At 38.9% G+C, this 21,119-nt stretch overlaps 1 protein-coding gene and 1 long non-coding RNA gene across 2 annotated transcripts in view; one reads left to right on the top strand and one right to left on the bottom strand.

Moving 5' to 3' along the window:
• Window positions 1–4,921, bottom strand: part of LOC104143925 (uncharacterized) — a 50,368-nt gene extending 45,447 nt beyond the window's left edge. Inside the window, exon 1 of the long non-coding RNA XR_693999.2 lies at window positions 4,853–4,921. This is a non-coding gene — a long non-coding RNA (uncharacterized lncRNA). The remainder of the gene's footprint in view (window positions 1–4,852) is intronic.
• Window positions 4,922–6,079: 1,158 nt separating this feature from the next.
• EIF3E (eukaryotic translation initiation factor 3 subunit E) overlaps window positions 6,080–21,119 on the top strand; it is a 28,010-nt gene continuing 12,970 nt past the window's right edge. The window contains exons 1-7 of the mRNA XM_068933130.1: window positions 6,080–6,379; window positions 8,187–8,301; window positions 10,856–10,973; window positions 16,419–16,461; window positions 16,917–17,021; window positions 18,990–19,115; window positions 20,661–20,785. Of these exons, the coding sequence (XP_068789231.1) occupies window positions 6,290–6,379; window positions 8,187–8,301; window positions 10,856–10,973; window positions 16,419–16,461; window positions 16,917–17,021; window positions 18,990–19,115; window positions 20,661–20,785 (722 nt within the window). The 5' untranslated portion in view covers window positions 6,080–6,289. The remainder of the gene's footprint in view (window positions 6,380–8,186; window positions 8,302–10,855; window positions 10,974–16,418; window positions 16,462–16,916; window positions 17,022–18,989; window positions 19,116–20,660; window positions 20,786–21,119) is intronic.

Below are 21,119 nucleotides of genomic sequence, written 5' to 3'. Positions count from 1 at the left end.
ACAGAAATTCCTATGTTTCAGCTTGTGCCTGTTACGTCTCGTCCTATCACCCGGCAAAAATATTGGTGGACTGCAGGAATTAAAATCTTATTCAGATATATAAAAAAAGAAAAAAGTAGAAACATTACTCCTGAATTGCCAATACCAAAGTGAAAAGTATTAAACAAGAACAAGTTATATGAGATTTAAATCATATAGCCAATCCTCTGTGCCAGTGAAGGATGTAAAATAAGTTAATAGGTTCAATATCCCCCAATAATATGAGGCAGGAAAATAATTTATTATGATTTCCTGGTGATTATTTAATTCTAGCAATACAAAGAATGCTGATTTTTACTGTTGTGTTAGTAGTAAGATAAGTGACAGCCAATTACATAAATGGACTGGACAGAAAAGATTGCTCACTGTTTAAGAATTATGAAACCAGAACAGCCAGCCCAAGTAAGACGAATACTTGTTGATTTTAACATATTTTCTAGATAATTCTAGCCAAATAACTTTACTTCATGGACAAAAATAGAGACCTTAAGTACACTGTTAACAACGAACTGAATTCCAGAAGGGAAGCGCTCCACTAGGTAAAGGCACTAGCCTTCTTCTCCTTCGATTTAGATTCAACCTGGTATACGTCAAAACTAAAAGCTGGCCAAGGGGTTACTACGCTTCATACAACTCCTTGGTCAGGTGTCTATTCCAGAGTTAAAAATGAACTCAACCTCAAGTAGCCAGCTTAACTGAATGCAACCGGAAAAAGACTGCTTTGTCATCAAATGTATTTCAGGACTGTTTTCACCAAGACGGATATAGCCATTTTGCTAAACGATATGGCTAAAGAAGTTAGCCAGGCTTTTCTTCTCTCAGCACAACAGTTCTCAGCATACAGTGCTTTCTGCCTCAGGCATTTACAACAGATAGCAAGTAGTTGTTCTGTCAGCTGCTCTTGGCACAGTATTGTGGTAACTTTCCGCTAAAAGGCTCTCCTTGGACAGGCTCCTTACACCTTTTCATTCATTACTGTACCTCCTTCTTGCAGATAATAATCCATATGATAGAATCCAGTGCTGCACAGTACCTTAGGTGAATTTGCCCTCTGTAGTGCCAAGGGCCTTCTGCCTGCAACTCTAAAGCCTGCTTTCCACTGGCAGCTCTGCAACCTTTTCAAAGCAAATGATATCTAGTAATGCTACAATCACTCTGAAAAATTTGTCTTGTAGATAAAAACAGATTTCCACAGCTGATGTCTGGATAAACTTAAGCGTTACTTTATGTAATACCATACACACAGACTAAGATAAAAGTGTTACCTATAATAATTTGGTAACTCATAATCATGTGAAGAACTAACTTCAGGGGTTGTGCATAAGTATTTTCCTTATAGGGCACCTACCACCATTATAACCTCTGGGCTGCTCCAAAGAGTTACTCCCCCAAACCAGCCCGTAGCACCCCGAATTCTATCGTCTTTACATCAACTTAGGGATTATATCACTGTCTGTGAAGAACAGCCTAGTAAGTGTACTTTCTTACTTCTAACCCCTCAATGCGATGTAAAACAAATCAACCAACTCTAAAACTAATCTGTACTACAACTATATTAATTCACTATTCAATGTAAACAGCTACTGTAGCTACCATACAGGTAATGTGTTGTTATGTGGTTCGCTAAGCAAATGATTTATGCCTCAGCTCTGGGAAGGAAAAGTTTTAGTATCCTTGTGACAGAAATTAGTCACGCCTTATGTGATGAGAAGAGGCTTGGCTTAGTAGGATCAACTATATCTCCCAATAAAAAACAGCGGAAATCTCTCCAGCAGGACCATCATATACCTTTTATGCACTATTTACAAAAGTTAGTTCATGAAGCTTGTTAACAAGTCCTAAACAAAAGTGAGATTGAGCTTTAAACCGGAATGTTAGCAACACATTATTGTCCAAATCATCTTAATAGTTAATTGTCTTTTTTCTTTGACCTTCAGTTAGTAACATGCAGATTTTTTTCTGACAATACATGGAAAACATATCTGACATCTCAAATTTTTAAAAGAACAAAAATCAACTCTATACAACACAAGAGAAAGCTGGAACAAATCTCACACAACTGAAACTAATTGTACCACTAATTTATCATAGCTGAGAAAACAGTGACACATTTCCTCCCTTCAGCCAAAAACATAAACCTTGTAGCTATTCCAAGACAGCATTTCAGTTTGAAAAAGTTCTCATGTTCTATTGTATCCATGATGCTTGTGGGTGATTCCCTTCTTTTTTGTTCCACTCTCCTTAAAAAACTTAAGCACAGGTTAATGTTGGTCACCAAACAAAAGTAAAAAAAACTAAAATATTTGAAAAATCAGACGATTCTCTTGAGTCATCCATCATCTTTTTCAAAGCAACCTTCCAGCCTCTAAAAGTTGAATTGACAATGTCTTGGCAAAAAGTCTTCTTGTCTAAAAAAACGTAAGGAGGATCTTTGCCTTGTGAATTTTAAGAATTGTTTTATTGGTAATCTGGTTAATGAAAACATTGCTGTCATTAAAAGGAAAGGCTCTAGTCACACACTGAATGCTGGCTTCTGTTCTAAAGAAGGCAATGAAGATCATGGACTTAGTTTCCAAACACACACTTCTCAGGCCTACCTTCTGGTCAACCCTAGGAAAAGTACTGATGAGATCGACCCAGCATGAAGAGCTAATGTCGGATGAAAAAATTCTTTTCAAAATGTTTCTAAAACTTGATTGAGTAAAATCCATTATTTATAGGGTCTTCTACAAATACAACATACAAGTCTTGAATAATACATTGAAAATGTGGTCCTTGTGCTGAACGAGATGTTAACTCATAGAAGCAAAAGCATAAATAAACATAAAACACTGGAACTTAAGATCCTCTGATCCAGATGAGTGCTCTAGTCACAGAGTTACAATTATGTTCCATACTTTAGATCTTATCGTCCAATTTATTGCACACATTTGAATTCTGGACTCCTACCATCAAGATCCCTGGCCACAGGGAAACATGATCACATTTTCTTCAGTAACACTCCTCACACAAATACGTTATTCACCATATTTATTTAATTAAACATTGAAAAGTCTCAACAAACAAGAAACCCACAGTGGCATTGTTAAGAAAATTCACCCAAACAGTAGAAGAGTCATTTTTAAGTGCTTGCTCTGAATTAAGCACAAAATGGATTAGAACAGAGTTTTGCCACATCCCTACTGAAGCACAGTATTATGCACCATTTCAACTTCACTAAGTCTCCCGGTGAATCTAGTTCCCCAAACCCACACTTTCCAAGTTAAAAAAAAGCCCAAAACAAACAGTTCCAATGTTTCTGAACTTTTGGAAGGCTAATCCTGATTTGCCAAAACAATCAAAATTTTTCAATATTTCAACCAGTTCAAACTATATTTATATCAACAAAAAGCTGCCCAGCACTGCAGTAAACACCTTCATCAATGAGGTAAAAGTTTTCAAACCTAAGAGAACCCCTATTAAAACCGGAAATGTTCATGATTAATTAATGAAAAACTCCTGGTAAACCTAATTCAATAGTATATATTTGCTTCTATACTATACATTGAGAAGCATTGTTTCTGCAGTGCAGTCAACAAACCACAGCACATTACTTAACTGCAACTGAGCTGTAAAGATTTCCACCTTTGGCTGAATCATGTTTGATCAACATAAGCGCTTTTAATAACATTTCGCAGATTCCAAACCAATACTCTAGCTGAATACTTAATCTGAAAAAAGTACTACAGATCTACATAGTTTCAGCTCTACATCCTCCAAAATCATTAAAGTGAGCTTTGACAATAGCTTCTTTCTAATCTTTTTGACAGTATATTTTTATGCACTAAACACATAGGATTTGGAAACTCACACACCCTTCAACAATCTGTCACGCAGAGCTGGATTTGTCAATTTGAAGCTGTAGTAGCTTCTACTATACATAGCCCAAAATTTTCACCTAAAATCAAAAGGTTTAAAGTGTTGCCGAATTCATGAGTTTTACTCTTCAGTACTTAAAATAAACAAATCCCAAAAGTATTGTTGTCACTCTTCCCTCTCCTTCTTAATCAATCTTTAAAAGCAGATTATTTTAGCTGACTTTCAGCTGGTCTCTAGTTTCATGTCTGATGTCTTTACTGGCCTGATGATGGGCCAGTAAATCAATAATTCAAAGCAATCAGGTTTTGGTTACAATAAGGATTTTTAGCTATCTGCATTATTTGCTACCTTATACCCTTTTTGTTACCGATTATAAATGCACTACAGAATTGAACTGGAGGTAATGAAGATGCTATGTACAGTAAGGCAACAGATTGGTTTCAGACTGGACCAACTGCATGACTGAATGCCAATAATTTATTACGGTTTTTTTATTTTTTTTAAAGTGAGCACTGCTGAGGAAAATGAGTGCTCCTACAAAACAGTACACTTTTTGCAATTACATCTTCTTTTATTAGTATCACCTTCCCTCAACTGCATGTCTCAATTTTATTATTATATAAAGAAAAGGGTTTGCTGTCATTGTGTCTGATGCCTCTGTTAAGGCCTACATTGAGAATAACAAAGTCAGAAGAGAAACAAGAAATGGAATCAAATGCAAAGACTATAAAACACATGTCACACAAAGCTTTTGAAATGAGACAAAACTAACATGGAATTACACTTCCAGAAAAAAAAAAAAAAAAGCTCTTCAGTGTTATGGGCTGAAAGGTTCCTCTTGACCCACCAGACTTCAAGCTAGGCAGGAAAAACTGTATCAAGTAGTCTTCACAGAAAGTAGGAGCAAGAGAAACTAAGTATGGAAAAACAATTCCTTGTAAGAGGTCTCACTTACCTGTTTTAGCTGTTGATAGAGATTTAACCTCTAACTGATACAAGATGGAGGCCTGGCACTTTAATGTGGATCACATCTATGGCAGATACAGCCTTGCATTTTATATATTCCATGTACCTGACAGCATCCTAAATCACATATTTTAAAAACACATTCAGCACTCTTCGAGTATCTTTGTAAGGCAAAAATCCCACTTCTTATTCCAGATAACTGTGCAATATCATTCTCATCAACAATGATTCTCTTCGTCCCCATATAAAACTATAATTTGATGTAAAAAAACCCACACTCAAGCAAATAAAAAGCAAGTACCTCAGGCAAACCTGATCAACATGCACAGATTTAACATGTATTAACAGCAAGTCTGAATGATCTGCGATGCGAAGGAGTACTTTTTTTGACTGACTTTTTTTTGACTCCTCCTGACAAGGAGCTGACTGCCACTTAAAATAGTAATAATAGAAAAAATAGATTAATATAAAAAAGAAAAAAGGCAGTCAGGTCACTTGAAAAAGGAGCCAGATACCCAACAATCCCAGCTGAAATACTAAGCTAAGCTGCAGCTGTTGGAGAATGCTCCTTTATAGGCTTTTTCATATAAGCTATAAACACACAAGGTGCATTTTACACTTTTCTTGAATATGCCGGTGAGTTAAACACCCCAGTGAACTTGCCGAACTTTCTTACACTGACTACAAGAAATAAACACCCCAGTTATGATCTGTATTAGTGGTTCCACGTTCCTGTTGCTAAACTCAGCAACGCTAACACATCCTTCCTTGGGTCCTGCTCTGGCAGCTGTGTCCCCCACCCATTACGTCTCATCAGTCACGCTGGTCAAGCTTAATAGGTTTCTCAAGGTGCAAAAGACAGTTTAGGCCCCCTGCCCGTTCCTCTTTCCCAGACTCAATCAGGTCAAGCTTCCACACTGCACACGCAGCAGGACCCACGTCTCAAGGCCGCTCCACACCATTTCTAAAAAGCCATCTGAATCATTTCTGAGCTCAAGTCCTGACAAACTGACTCAACCGCAGCGGGCAGACGCTGAACGGCTAGTAACGGCTGACGCCATCACCTCCGTCCCGGCCGCGGCCCTGCCCCCAATCCCACAACGCTTCGGTCCCACCGGGCTCTGCAGCCGCCTCCAGGGAAGCTGCAACGACCCCAAGGCTCAGCCCAGCTGTTCCTCTCACGCCGCTGCAGCAGAGGCTCTAGGCCCCGCACTGCAGCCCCAGCAGACCGACCTCCCCCCCAGGCCGCGCCCCCTCCCCAACAGCCGCGCACAGCGGCTAAGAAGAGGCAGGCGCAGGCGCGCGCCGCCCCTCGCCCGGCCGGGGGAGCCTGCGCATGCGCAGGCCGGGCGCAGGCGCACAGCCCTTAACCGCCGCGTGCCGCTGAGCCGAGCCCCAGCCCGCCCCTTTCTCTCCCGGCCCCAAGATGGCGGAGTACGACTTGACCACCAAAATCGCGCACTTCTTGGACCGGCACTTGGTCTTCCCCTTGCTCGAGTTCCTCTCCGTCAAGGAGGTACGGGGCGTTCCTGCAGCCGGAGAAGCCGGCTTGCCGGCGCGGGGAAGTGGCAGGCGGTGCCGCTGGCCGGCTCCTCTCGCGGGTTTGGGGGTCGCTGCAGGGCCCTGCCCGCGCCGCGCCTGGTGTCCCCCGGGTTTGGCCTGGCCTAGCTCGACCTGACCCGGCCCGCCAGGGCGTTCGGCACTCGCCGCCCCGGCAGCTTGGGGCGGGCCCGGGGCCCCGGCGCCATGTGGGGAGGCGGTGCGGAAGAGACGTGTGGGCCTTCTCCGCGGGCGGGCCGGGGGGAGCCGCTCCTCCGCAGCCTAGCTCCCTGGGGAGGGAGAGTCTCTGTTCCCTTCCCCCCCCCCCCCGCCTTGCGTTTACTCTGGTTTCTTTCCCGTCCCCTCGCCTGGAGGAGGGAAGGAGGAGAGCTCTGCCTCACGCCCGCGGCTTGTTTTCTGTAAGCTTCCGATAGCGTGCGATAGCTCTCGTCAGCGCGGCGCGTCGGCTGGGCGCTGCCGCGGGGCGGTGCGTGGGATTGCGTCAGTGCAGGTCTCGTTGCTAACCGACTTTAAATTACAGCTGCCGTCATCGTTAAACTTTCCGTGTTTGCGCTTAAACCAAGCGCAAGTCCCCCCCATGGGTCTTTCCTGTTTAATTATGTTAATAAAAACTAAAAGGAACCCAAATAATGCAGTAAATACATCAGTTAAAGTCGATGAGAGTTTAGTCGGTCTGAGGTATCCATTTGATCCATTTTAAAATAAATGGAAACAGAATTGTAAGGTTACTTAAGGCTTGAATTTTGAAATAAATATTATTTTAGGCTTCAGAATCAAGCTGCATACAGTGAAACAGTCTAACCTACCTTGTTTTTGTATCTTGTGTGTTTCCTGCTTCATTTGTTTTAGGGGCGTTATTTTTGGTGTTTTTGGAGTTTGCTGTAAACCCGGTTGAAGTTAACTAAACCTTGTTATTTTTGCTAGGTTGCTCTTGAACGAAATGGTATTCAAAGCTGAATTAATCTTTTGTGGATTTTCCATTTGAGATGTCTGTAGTTGTGATGCAAGGAATTGTAATACAGCCCCCATGCAGATGTAGTTTGGGGGTATGTGTAAGTGTTGATCCCCTCCTACATCTTCCAAGATGTAACAGCAGTACCCAACTGATGGGGTAGGAATCTTTAAAAATAATTAAACGTTTGAAAGAGCACCAAATAATTGCACAGGTTAAAATGAATTTGCTTTTATGTTATAGACCTAGTAACATATTTTACATAAATGTATCTTACAGAGTTAATGGTAAGTTTGACCCTGAATATCTTTCCTGAGGTCTACTTTAAATTGTTTGATGAGTCTATACTGTTTAGCAAACTATTTCTTGAAAAGTGTTTACTGAGCTTGACCCATGGATTGCATCAGTTTAAGTTCTGGGGTCAGAACTGCAAAACCTGGTCAAAATCTTCATGTTGGAATTTCTTCGTGAATTAGTATCTATTTTGGCCCAGTAAGTAACTAATTGGCTTTCTTTAAGAAAAGTTATCTAGAATGCTAATTTGTCTTTTATCTTTTGAAGTTTAGATATTCATGAATAGCAAGAAATTGATGTCAAGATTGGGGATGTTGATAGGCTGTATGCAAATGACAGAGAAACTGTGAGACATCTTGAAAAGCTGTCATATTTGATGTTTAAAATTAAATAATTTGACAGAATTTATAAATAGACTGTATTATAAAGGTAAATGGTACTATAAGGGTAAATAACTGTATTAATTGAAGACTCTTTCATTGTATCCAAAGAAATCTGTTAATAATTCTTGTTTTAGATATACAATGAAAAAGAACTTCTCCAAGGAAAACTGGATCTTCTTAGTGATACCAACATGGTGGATTTTGCTATGGATGTGTACAAAAATCTTTATTCCGATGAAATTCCTCATGGTGAGCTACTCATTTAGAAGTGAAATAATTGCCAATTTTACAGCTTTTGTGTATAAAATACTAAGCAGCTAGTAGTAATTTGCATGTTGCCCTTCAAAGCTAGAATGCTGTTTAACTTTGACCTTAAGGAAAATATGTCCGTTACTGAAACAAATAGTCTCTCCTAATGCTGGAAAGTGTGAATTTTTTATCTTTTACAAACTTAGGCTTTGAGAGTGATATGTGAAGTACCTCAGTGTGGTCTTGGTCATTCCAAGTGCTTCAGTGGTAGAGCCTAATAGAGTTACCCTTGACTTTTCCACACGTAAAATTAAACAGTATTGAACAGTGCTTTGGGATCAGACTCTTTCTTTAAAGTACACACTGTATTAAGAGTGAATTTCTGCCCTAGGTAATTCCATGAATTTGCCTGTTTTGTGGCTGATGTTCTAGATTTTGAGGAAGTATGAACGTATTACTCACTTTTGTCAATTACTAAATTATAGGCAAATTACTGTTTCTCTAGGGGAAGAAACTCCAAATGAAATTGTAGAAGCATATGAAAAATAAACGTCCGCTTGTGTTCTCTGTGATTTTTTTGGGACGCTTTCATAGTTACTTCTGTAACTTTTTATCTTCCCACACGCCACTTGGAAAAAGCAGGGAAATAGAAATTACAGGAGAAAAAAAAAGAAAGGATGTTAAAAAAGAAAGGATGTTCTAGCCTATGTGGCTTTAATTTTTTGCTTGTTTGGTTCCCTCTCCTCTCTAACCTTTGTGTTTGAATATCCATTCCCCCCCCCACCTCGCTTCCCCTATCTTTTTCCATTCTGTGGGGTGCCTCATATACTGTTCCACTATAGTTTAGCAAAATATCTTAGCTGCAGCTTAGAAGGAAGAGGCTAGGATGCTGTTCCCTAGTCAGGTACAAAATTCAGTTATTTTTCTGCCCTGGTCTTATTCTGTTCAGGTTCTTTAAATGGAAGAGTTGGCAATTAGTGCCATCTGAAATATGTGAAGAGAACCGATAAGAGTTATGGGTGTTGAATCCAGTGCTTTTGACCACATTTTTGGGCCAATTTTTGACCAAATTTTTGAGATGCTGGCATAGAGACTGTCATTTATGGATGTATATGCGATGATACACAAGGCTAGCAACAATGATTCAACAGTATAAAATTAACTTAAGCAGAGGTTAAGGGGTCAGCTTATGGGATCAGCTGTTCAGGGTGTTTTCTTGTGCAGCTTTTTGTAAAAAAGGTCTTTACAGTGAGAGCTTTCTGATACCTGTCACTTTGTGCATCCAAGATGGTACGGACAGGATATTTTTATCTGAAGAATTGCTGACTTCGTTACGATTTCCTACTAAACTTTGTTTTTTAAATCTTACTGTTGTAATTAGTCACAGCTAAGTTGACTTATGCTGCTATGCTTTGAAATATCTGTGCACGATGTATACTTGCTTTTTTCCTTGTCTTCTGTAAGATCAGCTTAAAATCCTAGAGCCAGGAGATGTCACATAAAAACATTTTTGCACTGTTAATAAGTTAATTGGGTGATTTTGCTTTCGTCTCTTCCCCTTATTTTATAATCTCAAGATTCTTCTGAAGTTGGAGATAATTTCTCCTTATTGGAATACTTCTTATCAGGCAAGTCATTCCCAGGTTTAGACTGGGTCACCATCACGGTGTTCATCCACTTTGGACCTCACGTACAAATAAATGCGTAGTCATAATTGCAGAAGAAGCGTCAAATAGATTCACTGTGGCTTTGAATGCACCGGTGTGTGGCCCACTTTCATTCTTTCCTGCATACTAGTCTTTCCTGGGATTTGGTCTTGGGTCATCTGATCCCATAAATTTCTTTGCTCGCATAGCCAGTTTCAGGCTGCTGCTCTCCTGGTTCTTTTAGCACTTAAGCTTTTCAGAGTTTTGTTTAAGTATTTCCTTTGTTGCATGTGGTAGCACCGGGTGGAAAAGTTCGATGTAAAATAATCCTAAGCATGTATAAGATGTAAGTTCTATTCCTACTGGTTTCTGGAAAAGGTTTAATGATCTCATTAGGCGCACACAATATTTCAAATCGTAATTTTGCAGATTGAGCTGCTTATAAATTCTTCTTCCTCTCAACTTTCAGGTGAGTATTCCAAAAATCCAGCTTTTAGGTCCAGGTCAGTTAAAGGAAAACTAGTCTCAGTGGTCTCATACCATTATATTTACTTTTTTTAACCTTTCCAAACTGATCTAGAATAAGCAAACTTGTCTAAAAGGCCATTGCTCCTTCTATATCAGACAAGATGTCTTGAGGCTTGTACTAACTCTGCTGTAGCTATCTACTCTTTGGTGGCTTGATTAGACCTGCACTGTGGATAAAGGGACCAAATGATAGAAACCTTTTCAGTTAAGGAGGAGTTGGATACCTCTATTTTTGTGACTTGACTGAGAGGAGAAGACAAGCTAGATGGCAGTCGAGAAGAGAGGGAGCTGAACTGTGCTATCAGCATCGGATAACTGCAAGTAGATGTCTGTAAAAATGTTAAGCAGTGCATCAATTGTTTTGTTGTTGTTTTGTTTAGCCTTACGTGAAAAGAGAACAACTGTTGTTGCACAGCTGAAACAGCTTCAGGCAGAAACTGAACCTATTGTGAAGATGTTTGAAGATCCAGAGACTACAAGGCAAATGCAGTCCACTAGGTAATTCTTAATGTAATGACTTTCCTTAGAAGGTTTATTGGTACCTTTTGGATGTTGAGGATAGGAATGTTCTGTGTAGCAACTGCAAAGAAAGGCATTTTTATTTCTAGGCAGTCTTTCAGTTGTGGTGAAGTGATTGAAATGGCCACAAACCAGTTACTCTTTTCTATGCTTTTCTATGCAGTATATAAGGCTTCTCTTTCCTCTAAATGCGTAGCTGAGTCAATGGGGGACAAATAATACTTACTGAATCATTCAGTGCTGTCACACTGCAGCCAAGGATGATTTTTGGAAGGAATAGGGGACGAAACAATTCAGATTCGCTTTTCCAGGAGACCTGCTCTCCCTTTTCTACCTTCGACAGAGGATTATGGCATGTTCTCGTTCTTACTCTGGGAGGCCTGCTGGATAGGCTTCCTTTCAGCCTCCTAAGGACACGTTTCTTTCAGGAGTCCTGTCCATCTCAGTGTCCCGTTTTCTCCCCCATTCCAATCTCCCCCTTCCAAACAAGCTAACTAGTTGATGAAAGGTACTGCGTATAATCACCTTTTTAAGGAACAGTGCCACGCTGTAAGGATTTTGGAGGGGTTAGTCCTCTGGGCTGAGACTTTGAGAATTCTAGAATCATGAAATAGTTCTGAAGGGACCTCTGGGAAGGAGGTCAAACTCTCCAGTCAAAGTAGGGTCACCTCCGATCAGGTTGCCCAGGGCTTTATCTGGTTGGGCTTAGAATATCTCCAAGGATGGGGATTTCACAGCCTCTCTAGGCAAGGTGTTATAGTGCACGGTGCAATTTTCTTTGCGAGAAAATTGGCATTTTCTTTATTGCAGCTATGAACTTAGAGTGCCAGAACCGAAGATGAAGTTTAATACTATGGGTGCTCATGTTGTTAGAATATGCCTCACAAAACATTTAGCTTTGTAAATCGAGGAAGATGTGTGATGTCTCCTCACTTTGCTTGTGAGAGTAATTAAAGTGGAATGAGTCAGTCTAAACCTTACATTCTAAGGTCTATGAGGTTTTTTTTTCATGGTTAAGCCTAAATCAGTTCCCTTAGGGAAGGATTCAGCTATAGTAGTTGAATATTTTTTTTCATCCCTCTGTTGAACTGGCACAACTACTTCTTCGTTTAGTTTAAGTTACTGCTTGTTGTCTTTACATTGGAAATGCTTGTTATCTGATCATTGTTGTAAATGAATGTCAAACGTTCTCTGGAAAATTAACTAGCTTCTTTATTCAGCCTCATCTGCTTTAAGATTTCAGATGGTGCATATACCACATCACATGCACTGCAGGAGCATAGATGGCTCAACTTGAATTTGAAGATGAAGCCTGTATTTAGGTTTACTGTTTGCAAGCTCTAAGAAACTACAAAGCAAAGGTGGTTGCCACTTGTGTTAAAAGATAATTTAGGCTACTTTACCTCAGCTGGTGTTCTCTCTGAAGGTATAAACTTTTTTCAAATTTAGCATGTAGACTGCAGTCAGCACAGACCCCCCCCACCCTCCCACCTTTATTTTTTCACCTTCCCTTCCCCCTCAAACTGACTCTGAAATCTGATCATCGTTTTGGCATATGTAGGCCAACAGTACACGTTTTTATCTCTACTCTACACGTGGCTTGCAGAATTTGTTATAATCTCTCCTAGAATGCAGTTGATGCAGAAACGGTGATATACAGCACATTGGGTGTTGGTGCGTACATGAAACAACATTTCAGTGGAAATAATGAAATTCATCAATTTTTCAGCATTTCAGGAAAAAAAAGCTTTTTCTGTTCTCAGTCAAGAGAAAATACTGACGCTGATCATACCTTTTGCAGCAGAAGCTTAAGTAAGCCACCATTATATCCAACTTCTGCAGGGAGATGCATATCATATAATCCTCTATTAAGAAAAGGGTTTATGTTTATCCTTGACCTGAATGGTTATTCAAAGGCAGGAGTGTTTGAAAGTGAAAGTTAGTTAACAGCTAACCGTCTTAAATTTCAGAAAAGGTATTCCCTGATGTTACCATGTCTTTCTTCAGACCTAACTGAACTTTTCACTTACACATGGGGACCTTCTTCAGTTCTTGCATTGGATCTAGCCAGTTGTTAAAACAAGTTTGCATAAAAATCTTGTTGCGGTTCCAAGTACGAGCATTTCTTGGAGAAATTATTCTGATACGTGATCTTTGGTTCAGAGAAGTTGGTCAATAGTACAGATTCCAGAGCATAAATGTTCTGCTCGGAAGCCAGAGATGATGTTCAAAAAAACATGTGAAATATAACTTGCCTAATGCTATGAAACACTAGGCCTGTCTTCATATGCAAGAAGTTTTGTTTCACAACTGGTGCATCTCTTTCACTCTCAAAATAGCTGAAAACTTTGCTGCTTAAAAGTTTGTTGTTGTTTTAGTTCAACAGAATTTCTAATCCAGATTGTTGGGGTTCTACAGTAAGGGGCAGAATCAGGCTGAACTGAAAGCTATCTGAACTGAAAGGGAAAACTGTACCTAGACCAGAGGAACGTGCTTTAGATAAAAAATCAAAAAGCTAGCATCTGTCTGACTTTTGTGAGTATCTGCTCAGTGGTTATTTGGACCACTTTGTATCAAATTTGGAGATGTATGTTATCAGGGCTTTAGATCATGGCTTTTGATCCATCACAGGACTGTTTAAAAGATCAAAGCCTGATTGGGATGTGGTGGAAGATGATGTGTGAAAGAGATATTGCAAGTGGAGGTTCTTTCCAGGCTAGGCCAAAGTCTCCTTCCCCTCCCCCATGCAGCCTTTGGAGAAAGGCATTAAGACTTCAAAATGATAGAGGAAGAGTCAGTATTCCTCACCCTTGAAGTATGTTTGCTTGGAAAAAAATTGTGAGGTTCTTTCATTGTTTCCAAGGATGTTCTTAAAGACTGTCGTTCTTAGCTACTTTGGCAATGTGCCATATCGCTGTATGATATTGACCTATATACTACAAGTTCTAATTAAACAACCATTTAGCTTTGCAGTCAGTTGATTTCCCAGTGCTCTCTGAAAATGTCTTCTGCATGCAATTTCACTGCATCTTTGTCTCAAGAGGAATTTATAGTTGGGCGCTCTTTTCTTCTGTTAAATGTCTGGTACGTGTTCTCTCAAATGTGTTAGTTCTCTGAATTGTCCGGGTCTTCCTTTCCAGGATTTCTACAGGCTCCTTTAACTAGGAGAAGCATTACTGCTGTCTTATTCCTTGAGTCAAGCATTCTACAGAAATAAAAGTGCATGAATCAAATGCATACTTCACTCTCTATGTGTTTAGAGATTATATAATACTAATTGAGGCTTCAGGACTTTCAGATGGTGTGATTACACACATGTTAGTGTTCTGAAGGATATGGATCTGTTTATCTAAATTGGCTTGTTTGCCCTGGTGACGCATCGTTCCCTAGAAGGGTGTTTATAGAAAAGGAATGGCACTTTTGATTTGCACAAAAAATTCACCTTGCTGTTAGGCATGCAAAAGAAGCTCCTTTTACTGTCTAATGATGTAGCTGGCTTTAAGCTCTGGATGGAAGGTAGCGTCTTGACAGCTCATTTTGAGCCAGGGTGGCTGGAACAGATGTCAGATTCTTTACTTGGCGGCAATAGCAGGGGGAGAAATGAGAAGAGAACTATCATGCATGTGAAATGGCATTTGTTGACCATGTCTGTGTGGTGATTTCTAGAAAACTACATGGTATTCACAGAGCTTTTCCTAGCTTTTTGTTTTCATTCTTTAGTTTGGTAGGGTAATAGAAACATACATCTAGGATATCCTCTCTTAGGGCAAGATTCTGCAAGTGGCAGGGGTTAGATAGCTCTCTTTTTCTAAATGTAGAAATGCTTCTGTTATGAAGCATTCTTTCTTAGCAATGACTTTAAATGCTAACTCACTGCTGTGGGATTACTTCCTTTCAGCAGTGTGGCCTAGTATATGGCGCTAGTTAATACCATAATCATGCTGCCTAAAAATCTGCATGCTTTCCTTTGTGTAAGAACTCTTTAAGAAGCTGCCTAATTTTTTTGTCTAAAATTTTACTCCATTTGGTATATGGAAAAGGTTCCCTCCCCCACCTTGTTTACTAGGCCACCATGACATATATTTAAAAGTATGAAGAAGATGGAATTACCTCATCCACTAGCAAAAAACATGTATTTTTCTAATGAAGAACAGCTAGCATGCAGGTCTTGGAATAGTTTCGTCAAATGTTGTTTCAGAGGTTGTTTTGGAGAATTAGACTGTCTTTGCATCTATTCCACATAAATGATCGAAAAGAGAATGTTCAGAAAAGATGAAGTGGAGGGTAGCTATGAGTGTAGAAACATGTAGGGGTGGGGATTAAAAAGACATTAATATTAACTCTTTAGAGCAAAAGGTAAAATCAGTGTAAAATAGAAATAAGTTACAATTGCTGTTCTTTTGATGTTGTAGAAAGATTGTCAATAAAATTAAGTTCCAGATCAAAAATGAATTCAAATACAACAGCATTTTGAAAATAACTATGGTGCTTGTTCCTAAAAGATGGGCAGCTGAGTTTGAGTGGAATTCTTTCCATTGGAAAGAATATGCTAAAATTTCCATGTGAGAGCTGACTGAGATCCATTGCAGATGCTGGATAACAAATTATTCAGTAAGTTAACTATTGCTAAAAGTACTAAAGGTGTCTAAAATCCTGTGGTCAGCATTCTCTTTAAGTGTTAGCATTAATGGGAGGCTTCTTGGTTCTGGATTATCTCTGGTTTGTCTCCTGGAGGCTTTAACTTCCCTTTGTTCTAGATAATATCAGTTGTCTTTTTTAATTGACCGCTTTGAATAAAGAAATTTAATAAATGTAATTGCATGTATAAACTAGTGATTTAGAAGTTAGTAGGAGTGATCTATTGTTCTTAGTTGTGTATTCTGCAGGTATTTACTGTGGTAGAGATATGCTTGCTGACCAGTGTGTCCCAGAGTTAGTAGTGGGATAAAATTCCTTTCTAGTTCTGTTTGGCTTTTTTAGTCTTGGCAGTTTTTTTTTTCCTTTTTGCTATCTAATGCGAACTGCTTGAGTTGAGTAATTGCTGTGAAATCAGAATATGAGAGCAGGAAGAGCTCTAAATAAAAACTTAGCTTTCATAGTCAAAATGTTAAGAATGCTGCCAAATTTAAACGCACGCACACACCCACCCCGCTCTTAATTTTGGGTATTGTTGCAGATGTGACTTTTTGTTATATTAATATTAGTAGATTTTGAAACTTTTTATTAATTTCACGACCCTTTGGGAGTTGATTCACTACTTCTATAGTTGCTTGTACGCAACGAGCAGAGAAGGATCCTTTCTTTCAATTTATATGCTATTTGGCAAGATAACTTTTGTTTTAACAACTCAAGGTTGTGTTGCATAATAAATGGTGACAATTGGTTTGTTTTGTAAAAACAACTATTTTTATCTTTTTATTGTAGGGACGGTCGCATGCTGTTTGACTATTTGGCTGAGAAGCATGGTGTAAGTATTCATTACTTAATCTGTTTGAATGCAGTTCTAAACATCTCCATCCAAGCTCCCCCACAACCAACAATTCTTATCTAGTTTGAATGTAGCTAATAGGCAGAATTCCTAATACTCAAGTATTTGAATGCCTTTCAACATGCATGTTTTACAGAAATGAAAATGAAGCTGGAGCTTAATGTTAGCTGTATGCTTGCAACTAAAAAACTTGCTTAATTTTATAATGCAGAATTTCATCTTTTTTCTGCAACATTAGTATAATGAGTGGCATGGCTTAAGAGTAAAATGATTTTCTTTTCTATCTTTCCTATTTATAACATCTTTCAAAGAATCTAAAGACTTTTTAAAGATTACTTACATGTCTGATAAATCTTTCCCATTAAAAAATGGTCCTGTAACATATAGCAACATTTTCTTTCTGCTGAAAAAAATCTTTTTGTGTTCCCTTTCAGTTTAGGCAGGAGTATCTAGATACACTCTACAGGTACGCAAAATTCCAGTATGAATGTGGTAATTACTCGGGAGCTGCAGAATACCTCTACTTTTTTAGGGTTTTGGTAAGTGCTTTTCATGAAATATGTAGACCTTTTTAGTTATCTGTATTAAAATACAATAGTTCTGATCTTTTTTGAGATGATTTTTCTGCACCAAGAAAGTCCTGAAAAGACTTTCAAATTCATAATTAATAATTGTCACTGACTGTTGTCCAGCAATTCTGATATTCTCATGCTGAGTTGAGAGCTGCTCTTTAAATTTGTAAGTCTTGTGGTTAGATTTAATTATGGAATACTTCTTGTTTCCCACTGTAAACATGCCCCAGAAAAATATTAAAAATAACAGCGAAATAAGTACTTGTTTTTGTGTGCAGGGATTGCCAACAGTAGAGAGAAGCTTGCAGGTAGATTGAAGGTAACTGGTGGTAATCTGGAACTGACACCTTATCTGAACTCTCATCTGTCTTCTCTTGAATTTTGTGAAATATTTAAGAGTAAAAAGTCATCTAACTGGGAAACGTGAAGAGCTTAAATGAGAATTGTAGAATCAAATCCATGGTCTCTTAACCAACTCTTTTCATGCTGTTGTAATTCGTATCATTTGTTAATGGTGGGAGTGAATTTTGAGAATGAAGATTTAGTGTCTTCTAAGAATCTCACCACAGTAAATGTATTGTCGGTGGTCAGTGAATGTGACATTTTACTAACAAATGGAAATTTAAGGTAACTGCTTGAAAATCCAGATACTGTAGCTAAACAGCTGCAGTATCTGAAGGCAGTTATTGTGAATAGCTGACTGTAATGACATGATTTGGTAGCAGTGTAGTGCGCATGAGCCTCCTTAAATAAAATTCCCTGCTAAATTAGCACCTCAGTTTTCTGGAAGGTAATAATTCTAAACCATATATCTTGAAGATATGTGAAATGACTGCTGAAAATAATTGGTGGTGTTTTGGGTGTTTTGTTTCGTGCTGTCTACTTCCTAGTTGCATCTAAAAATAGCCTAAGTCTCATGAAATGCTGCTAAAGTAAAGCACAGTAATCCTTGTAGTTGACTAAAATTGAAGAAGAACTGTGAAGAGAGTATTGATTTTTGGAATAGTGTTGTAAGGAGGAATGAATTGAATTCTTGATCTAAACGTTGATGATAAAGCTGTGTTCCTCTGTGTGACTTTGTTATGTGCACATTTCATATCCTGAGAAAGGAACTAAAGTTCTATTTCTCTAGGCTCGTTGAGTAGCTGTCCTTAATTCTTTGTGACTTAGTTCTAGGCTTAGCGTAATGTTCTTATGTCGAATAAAATTAATTTCTAAAAGTGAAGTATTGTTTTTTGGTCCTTGTAGCTTGGTGTAAGACTTTTGTTACTACTTCTGATGGGAGAAGATTTGTTTAAAGTTGTGCGGTGAAACGTAATCTCTGAAAAGAACTATTATAACTGTGATCTGAGAATAGAATTTGACCCTATGAATGACCTACTGTAATTCTTTCCTGTATAAAAGTAACATTGCTTGACCTTGCAGCAGTCATTCCAGGAAATGGAATTCATGACTGCAAAGTCATAGTTCTACAGGACACTCCTGTAAGAGGTATGCTTTGGTCACAGCGTTAGCAGAAAGAACTTTGAGTGTTATCCTGTGATGTGGTCATCAGTTTTTTTGGAGGAACCTGCTTTGTAAGAAGTGTCTGTTAATAGTTCACAAGCATTCTTAACATGGCTTTAAAAATTTGGAACAAAAGTATCCTCTGGTGCTCAGTCGCTTCTTTTCTGTTGTTTAACTTAGGAATGTACAGTATCTGTGGAGTTTTGTCTTGCTTCTGACAAGATTTTCTAGTTTAAATGCTGCTTGCCCTTTTGTGCCTAAATTGGTGGTTTTTTTTTTTTTTTTTTTTTTTTTTTGAAGTACATCATTTGGAAAGGTAGGATCATGCCAGTCTCGCATGTTGCAAAATTAAAAATAGTGCCAGCAAATACTTTTTTTTTTTTTTAATGGGGGAAAAAAAAAGTATGATTTTGCTGTTGTTGAAAACAGGTTCCAGCAACGGATAGGAATGCTTTGAGTTCTCTGTGGGGAAAGCTGGCATCTGAAATTTTGATGCAGAATTGGGATGCAGCCATGGAAGATCTCACAAGATTAAAGGAGACAATAGATAATAATGTAAGTAAAAAAGCTTAATTGTTTTAGTAAGATAAGAAGCTAGAGGGCAGTTGTCTTTTTAGGAAGCACTTTCAGCCTCCTAGGAGCGATTTACCACGCTGTTGTACTAACAGACTCGTGTCTTAAACGTTAGTAAAAGAAGTATGCTCAAGAAGTAATGAGCCTCCCTCAAGAATGAGTTTTGAGAGCAAGGTATCATTATGAGAAAATGACTGGGAATTGTTAGTGAATGCATCTTCAGTACAGCTTTCAATAGTTTACAGTTAATCGGTGCTGTGACAAGAGGACGTAGAGATATTAGTTTTGCGACAGTTTAAACCACTGTAAAGGGTGGCTTGCAGAGGTTTCCTGGAAGAGCCAGCCCTTGCTGTGGTGAGCAGTGAGTGTGTATAGCTGGAAATAGAGAGGAAGTGGAAAAAGAGCTACTGCTTATAGTTGTGATGAGCTTTATATCAACTCACTATCTTATTGAGCCACAGAGTGAGTTTTAACACTAATCAGCACAGGAAAACCCATGTTAAACCAGGAAGATTAGGGGGCTACAGTGGACAAACAAACACTTTCCAAAAAAAAAAAAAAAAATCCACACAACTGGGGGGGGGGGAAGTAACCTTGTACCCCCATCTCCAAGGAGATGGGGGGGGAAAGCAATGAATTTTCACCCAATTCAGCTTGCTCACCAGCTCCTCTTTGGTTCAGATCAGCACCAGGAAAATGAAGGGAAAGTGTGGGTCTACAAGTACTAATTTAGAGCAATTTAAGATATTGAGGAAGTCGGCCTTGTAGTTTTACTGTCTGCTCGTGGGACTTCAGTGACTATAATTGAAATAGTTTAGGAGAGCTTTACTGTCCTATATTTAAAATCTTGAGGGTCTAGGGAGCTGGTTCTAATTTCCCCCCCCCATTTTTTTTATGTTGGTAACAGATAGTTAATGCTAACAGATTTTATTTTCTGATTATCTTTTTTTTCCTGAGCTTTATGAACCTGTGTGGTTATATGAATGCTATGAAATTTGACTTCTTTGCTAGACTCGAAAGGATGTTAGGACAGAGTGATAGTTAGTTGTCATGTTTCTGTGAGTGATTATTACTTTGCCTGTTTGTTCTCAACATGTTGCTTTATAACCTGTATTTGAAGTGGTGCTGAAATTTGGAGCAGGTTGATGTGCTTTAGGCTGGAACCCTGTTTGTGCCATAACACTTTAAATGAAGATAATTACCTTGTTATTTTCTGGTTGAAAGTGATTGTGATATTTCATCACTATCTGAGAGAGCATGACAAAATACTCTTGTTAGACTTTAGAGAAGAGAAAAAAGTAAAAAGCTAGAGACACCAGTTAACTCTTCAAATTGCATCAGAGGAGGGGAAGACAAGAAACAAAAGTTCAGGATTAAGAAGAGAAATAATTATATACGGTAGCCTGGTCCTCTCTGGAAAACTAAAATCCATACAATTGCCAGAACAGAATACAAATTTTAACAAACAACTTGAATTTGGCATTTTTTCGGTACCCAGATTTAAATCAGTGTTGCGTTTTCTTCTAGTCTGTCAGCTCTCCACTGCAGTCTCTTCAGCAAAGAACATGGCTTATCCACTGGTCTTTATTTGTGTTTTTCAACCACCCTAAAGGGAGGGACAACATCATTGACCTCTTTCTCTATCAACCACAGTAAGTTGTGTTGTGTCGTGCTGTGTTGTGTTGCTGAGTTTTTTTTGGAACAAATGAAGGTAGAAGATAGTATGCAAGCTTATAGTAAAATACTTAATGTTGGAAGGCACCTGTTAAGATCATTTAGTACAACCGCCCCACTCAAGCAGAGTCAGCTAGAGTAGGTTGCCCAGGACTGTGTCCAGTCAGATTTTGACTATCGCCTAGAATGGAGGCTCCACAACCTCTCTGGCAACCTGTTCCAGTGCTCAGCCATTTTACAGGAAAGAAATGTGTTTCAGTTTGTGCCTGTTGCCTCTCGTACTGTCAGTGGAGGCCACTGAGAAGAGTCTGG

Source organism: Struthio camelus, chromosome 2 (genome assembly GCF_040807025.1).
Source record: "Struthio camelus isolate bStrCam1 chromosome 2, bStrCam1.hap1, whole genome shotgun sequence".
Lineage (NCBI taxonomy): Eukaryota > Metazoa > Chordata > Aves > Struthioniformes > Struthionidae > Struthio > Struthio camelus.
This window is presented reverse-complemented; position numbering and strand designations above follow the sequence as displayed.